At 39.7% G+C, this 6927-nt stretch overlaps 1 protein-coding gene across 2 annotated transcripts in view; it reads right to left on the bottom strand.

Annotated features, from left to right (window-relative positions):
• The window catches only part of LOC122352064 (polypeptide N-acetylgalactosaminyltransferase 1-like), a 31029-nt gene that overhangs the window by 11447 nt on the left and 12655 nt on the right, over positions 1 to 6927 (bottom strand). For both annotated transcript variants that reach the window (XM_043249558.1, XM_043249557.1), the window contains exons 4-7: positions 3850 to 4057; positions 2245 to 2415; positions 316 to 433; positions 10 to 190 (exon numbers count right to left, since the gene is read on the bottom strand). In XM_043249558.1, coding sequence (XP_043105493.1) covers positions 10 to 190; positions 316 to 433; positions 2245 to 2415; positions 3850 to 4057 — 678 coding nt within the window. The remainder of the gene's footprint in view (positions 1 to 9; positions 191 to 315; positions 434 to 2244; positions 2416 to 3849; positions 4058 to 6927) is intronic.

Here is a 6927-nt window from a genome sequence, read left to right on the forward strand (position 1 = left end):
GTGACTGACCAGGTGAGATGATGTAGAAGAAGTTCTTGAACTCATCCATCCAGACCTCCGCCAGCCGTCTGTTGTTTTTATTGATGATCTGCCCAGTTCCACCGGGGAACGTGTACGGCGTGGCTTTACGGAACACGTGACCGACGTGAGAGCACGTGACGATCTCAAGCGTCCCCCCACATTGCCAAATCTGATAAACAAGGACAAACATTACTTCTCAGAGTAAGAATACATTTCCAGTAACTTTACACACACTATATATGCACGAGTGGAATTGCGGTGGCTGAATATTATAACATCAGCGGCGAGACTGACCCTAAACGAGATCTCCAGGTTCTCTCCTCCCCAAATGTCCATGCCTGCATCGTACGTGCCAATCTCCTGAAAATAATCTCTGTCTATAGAGAAGAGACCACCTGCCATAGTGGGGGTCCTGACAGACGATGCAAAAACAGAAAGGAAAAAAAAACACAGTTTAATTGCAAAACAGGCCTTCAGGGGAATGATCATATCTTATTAAAGCAGCTCTTCCTCTCCTATTGACTCTGTTACAAACAAGCACGTTTCGTGTCACTCAGGGGAATGAGATCTTCAGTAGAAATGACATGTTTACATGTGCCTATTTTGGCAACAACATATCCTTCTTTAAATATCTTTTTGCTCGTGTTCGTCCATTTCCCTCAGCAGGCGCTCTCTGTTCTTTCCTGTTTTCCTTCCATCCATCCCCTGCAGCACGTCTTATTCACAGTCATGTTTTCCTCAAGTAAGAACCTGTTGTTGTTATGCTCTCAAGTTGTTTTCATGCAGAGAACCAGGCTCTGAAGTAAAAAAGGAGACGAAGTAAACGAGGGGTCGTGAGGGGAAAAATACAAAAACACAGAGCGGAGTGGCGTCAGAGCGTTCTGATAAAAAAAACAACGTGCAGCTCTGAAAAACAGGATCTGTGAAGAAATCAAGCAGTGGAAGGCTAAGAGCTACTCTGTTCTTGTAGTTATGAGGTGAGCAGGTAAACACACTCTCCTCTCGGCAAAGTGCCGGTGTGGATTAAAACTCCCCTCGTCTTTGTGTTAACACCGACGTTTAGCTGCAGGGCTGGAGAAACGGTTTTATATTCCGCAGCTTTAAGTTGCCTGTGAAATACCTTTTTAAAAAGGCAAAAAATAAATAAATGTTGAATTTACATTGCCTACTGTTCAACACACATACTCTGCGATTCATTGTGACGTGGCGCATCTGAAAAAAAAGCTGTGTTCGAAACGGAACACTAATGTGCTGTACACAGTCGCTATTGATCTGCTTAGTTCAAAAATGTGGAAACAATATGTCAAAATAAAGATTTACCACATTGGTTAGTTCATTAACTAACTAATAAGATTAATAACAGTACAACAATACATTTATAACAGTAGTCCTACATTGCTCACCAAGGCTGAATTTATTTGATCAAAAATACAGTTAAAAAAAACTGTTAGCATTACTATTAGTTTAATACACAAATGTTCCATTCTCTGTATTATAAAATGTAATTTATTCTTGTGAAATATTTATTAAATATGTGCTGCTTAAACAGATTGTTCACCCAAAACTGAAAATTCTGTCATTAATTACTCCTGTTGTTCTCAACCTGTAAGATTTTCATGTTCGGAAATCTAAGAGCTTTCTCATCCAGTATACACAGCAACGCAACTGCTTTATGGTACTCATGTGAAAGCATGTCAAAGACTGACACAGAAGAGAAGTAGCTCTTGAATAAAGATGTTATTTTAGTTTTCTTCATGCAAAAAATAAGTATTCTCCTAGCTTCATTACATTAATGTGATAGTTCCTTTGCGGTCTATGCAGGGTCAGAAAGCTCTTGGATTTCATCAAAAATATCATTGTGTTCTGAAGATGAGCAAAGGTCTTACAGGTTTGGAACGACGTACGCTTAAGTAATGACAGTATTTTCAGTTTTGAGTGAACTATGCCTTTTTTAAGCTTGTATGATGAACAAATATGCTTTTATTTGAAAAGCATTTTTTGTAACAATAGAAATGTCTTTGTCTTTATTTTCCCATTTGTTTTGAGGAAACCCTAAAATCCTAAACGTTTGGAATGACACCAGGGTGAGTAAACAGAACTTTCATTTTTAGGTGAGCTGTCCTTTTAAGACAAGTTAAGTTGTTTAGTACCGGTAAGTTTTATCACAGCTATTTAATTCTGATTCACTCATCTAACTGAATGATACACATTTGAGTTTGTTACCTGACAGGCAGCGTTCTGTCTCCTTTTCTGCGATCCATCTCTCTCTGTGGTACCGGATACCAGCGGAAGTTCAGCTTCCAGTTGAAGCCACCATATGTCATATCAGAGCCTGCCATGTACTCAAACGTGTCATCGCTGATCACGTCAATGATGGGACACACCACGGTTTTCCTGTGAAACACACGCACACAAGTGATATTAGCAATACGCTGCTTTGACCTCATCTACCTGAAAGAATGAGTTTTATCCGCCACAGAACATCTCTCAAACAGATGCAGACACAAATCAGAAGGGACGTCTCTCTAAACTTGTGTCATCAATCAACTCCAAGCAGCCCACTGTGATGCTAACCCAGGCGATGAGGATGGATTGCGCACACTCTCACACACACACACACACACACAGGCACCGCAGGCATACTTTCTTTTCCTAAATTCAGCAGACTGAAGCTTCATCTGCTAATGATGCCCCAACAGGCCGCCCGAGGCAAGACAACACAGAGAATCAGCATGTGTATGTGAGCATGTGCGCATGTTTAGAAGAGGGGAGAAACACTCTGCATATATCTTCAAAGAATCAAAATCAGATGAAAGTTAGTTCATGTTTCTATACCCTACAAGTCCTCCATTTCAGACACAAATGCAGCCTAAGGTGAAACCCAACTACAAAAATGTAATAAAGGCCTGAGAAAAAAAGAAAAACTCTAAAAGCTATTGATCGCTCCGCTCACTGCAAACCAACATGCCAAAAGGGCGGAAAAGAAAGTGTGTGCGAAAATGACTGGTTTGTTTTTATGTTCCACCACAAATTGCAGAAATGAAATGAAAGGCATGTGCTGGGTGTAACATTTTTTTTGTGTTTGTGACCGCATATATATCTGAGCCATAAACCCACTAGCGGAATGCTATTTCCCAACTAGACAACTAACAGTAATTCAGAAGAGGGGAAAAAATTATAATCTTGCGACATCACATATAAATACCTCACACTCTACATTTGTAAGTGAGTGACATATTAGTCAGAGTCTATTATATCTTTGAACATGCACACTCAGTTTTGAGGAGACGCCAGACTGAAGAACATCACATCTGGTTAGTGTACTATTGGTGCAGACCAAAACACACCCACCCACACAGATATGATGTTATCCACTGTCACTGTGTTTCTATGTGTCTATGGAGATTTATCCTCTAAATTAAAAATGCATACCAGTCCCTCCAGCTTTTTTTGTGATACCTCGATTGCTGAATACAATGCGAAATAAACAAAATGTCCACCCTTTAACCGCAAAAAAACATTACAAAACATGTAACATTAAATTAAAAACATCTAACTGAACTATCTCTAATTTAAATTTGCAATGCATTATGTGTATCCGTCTTGCAGCGCTTTGATGTCATACACTGATTAATCGCTGCAGCGCTGCTTCAAGTCGAACACACCTATTATTTTACCCTGCGTAATTTACATGATCATTTTGTACAGTTTATTCACAAAAATAGATGCCACGTACTATTATATCACATATCCAGTGTATCCAGCAGCGCATACTAGGGTAGAAAAGTCAGCTTTGGACCCTAGGGTTACAATGTTGAAAGTACTTACTTGTCGATTTTGATGCGAGCGAGCAGAGGCTCCAGCCAGCCGGTGGTGCATTCACAGTGGGCATCCAGGAAGGTAATCACCTGACCTGTGGAGATGGACGCCCCCTTCAACCGAGCGCGAATCAGGCCCGAGCGCTGCTCCATCCGTACCACCCTGACAGGAACCTCCAGCTTCCGCACATACTGCTCCAACTGCCTCTTCAAGAAGTCTACACACAAACAAAGATAACAAACAATTATACACATATACATAGATTACCTACATCAAAATCACATCTTCGCTCAATATCCATCAGTGGATGTTTAGCGAAGCGAAACCTCTCTAGCTGCAAACCACATGCATATATAGCCATTGAACTGAAGATTTGGGTGGAGCATATAATAATTAGGAGAACATTTATAACTGATTACCTCTCTCCAACTGCATGAACATTTTTCAACAGTCTACCAATGCCTCCAGAAAAATGATAGTTTATTTTGCCGTTAAAATGTTATTTTTTCATGTGGCTGGCAACAACACTTTGTTTTTTCATGCTGAATTGAAATATAATGATTATTGCCCAAAAAGGTGTGCGAGAGGGCATGTTTTGTTTTTTTTGGACTACGGGAAACCTTTCTATAATAATTTCCCCTCACTTCAATCATTAATCAAGTATAGCTCTACATCAGCATCTGCTGTGGGCGGTTCGGTTCATGCTGCCAATGACTCCAACGCTTTAACACAGCTCATGTGGAACAACATCCTCAGCTTCAGCAGCAACCTTTAAATACGGATCTAAAGTTACTGTGGTGGGATACCAGCCCTGTCTGTTTTGATCCAATAAGCCAGTTCAAAGCCACTGAATGGCCTGACATGATTATTCAGAAACACAAAGGCCAGGCTGAAACTGTGAAACACTATAGAAATACGCCTGTGAAACGTCAAAATTCATTTACAATTACATTTATGGTTAAGATGTATTTTGTACGTCACTGGTTTTTATCCTATTTGACTCAAAGGCCTCCTGTTGTCCAACACGATTTTCAGAGCCATTAACATCCTGCTGATTTGAAACAACATGCAAGAGTAGAATGACAGGATTTTCATGTTAGTGTTAGAGATTATTTTAACAAAATCAACAAATAAAATCTGTAAACTGGTCCAAATCTGTCCAAAAAAAAAAAATCTATGTATGGCAAACACGCACCCACAGATTCAATCACAAGCCTTTAAGAGATCTGACGGCAGGACACGTCTGTGCAATACAGTCTCAGGGAGGGTTTATCTGATCTCTCATGCTTTATTTGAGGTGTGATATGTGGAAAAGAACACTCTGAACTATAAAGACAGCAGGAGCAGCAGGGATTTCTCATGCCGACGACCCCCCTAAAACACTCCAGAAACAGAAAGCCAGATTCACATTCAGTCAGGAAACAAAACCTTCATTTTCTTCATGTGTCTTATTAACTTCTTCACAATTCCAGACAACCTGACATCCATCCTGCAATATTTCCCACTTTAAGGTGAAAATATGTCACTTTATGCAAATTAAATGCATCGGAAACTCCATTACATGTTGTATAAAAGAAGTCAAATGGATGCTCCACTCATCACTCTCTGCATCCACGTGAGCAAATCTATGCACACGTAAATCAATATCCTGCCTTATTCCTCTAGTCGTTTAAGTGGAAATAGAGAGGAGGAAGAGAGAGTGGGCGGAAAGAGAGGGAAGGAGAACGAGAGAGGACATCATTAGAGGACAAAATTGAGCGGCAGGAAGATGAGAGGAAGAATTTGGGTCTTTATCTCTCCACAGGAGAAGCAGATTAGCACAGATGAGGGAGGAGGGGGGCTGGCAGCTATTCTTATGCAGGACGTGACCTGCGCAGTCAATCTATTACCGACTGAACTGGTGCATGTGTGCGTGTGCGTGACAGAGTGAGAAAAGAAGACATCGATGTGTCTTTTTTGAAACTGTCAAAAAATGTTGCAGTGGTTAGACAGGAGTGTGTGTTTGTGTGTGTGCACCACATGCTTCAAATGAAGCTTCAAAGCACTCTTGGATGAACAATCTGTCAAAGTCTCTGCAGTCTCTCACCTACAGACTAAATTCTGATGTGGCTACGTTACAGTTACTCCATCTGCGCTTTTTCTGTAATGACGGGACTAGTGTTGGTTTTATGCTGAGGTAATAATGCTTTCAATGTCCTACCTCTAATCTTAAAGGCACAGTTCACCCAATAATGAACAGTGTGTCATGCCCACTGTCCTGTTGTTGCAAACCTGTTTGACTTTCTTTCTTCTGTGAAATACGCAATAAGATATTTTGATAAATGTCTCAATGTGCCAATACAGTAAAAAGTCAGTAGTACAGCCATATATGAAATCACTTTCAACCCATGCTGCTTTCTGTTGATAAACATTACAAATTTGACTTGAAGCTGATGCAAAATCAAAATTCCTGACTGCACAGATTACAACCAAAATGACTTGATTCTGACCATGAACAATTTGACGAACAATGATAAATGTGACATTTACAGTTTTTCAAAATATTTTAGGGTGAGTAAGTAATGATATCATTCTTTGCATATATTTTATTAAGCTGTCTTGTGAGGATGCTTGGGTGGTCCTCACAGAAGAAGTGATTTTAAGTTTTATCACCATTGTATGGATATTGTGTAGGCAAAACCTAACACACACACACACACACACAAGCACACTAAACATACACATAGTCTACTGAGAATACAAACACACATGCAGCACAGTAACAAAATCACATTGCCAAAACAATACTGGTGCGTAAACAAGACCCAATAGTAGAGTACTCAACTTCCTGCAGTCGACAACACAAATGCAATATGAACTAACATGTGTACAATAATAGTACAAGAAATGGTATAAAGCACAAACACACCTATGAATTGGCTAATGAAGAATAGATTTAACTTTACTATTTACCTTCCATTACAAACCATATATCTGATAAGGGAGAACGTAAAAAATACAAAAAGAAACCATGAGAGAAAAAGAGAATCAATCGAGTGGAAAAAAACAAAAGACCAAGAGAGAAAAGGGGATAACGTTTTTTTTTTT

This window comes from Puntigrus tetrazona, chromosome 9 (genome assembly GCF_018831695.1).
Source record: "Puntigrus tetrazona isolate hp1 chromosome 9, ASM1883169v1, whole genome shotgun sequence".
Taxonomy (NCBI): Eukaryota; Metazoa; Chordata; class Actinopteri; order Cypriniformes; family Cyprinidae; genus Puntigrus; species Puntigrus tetrazona.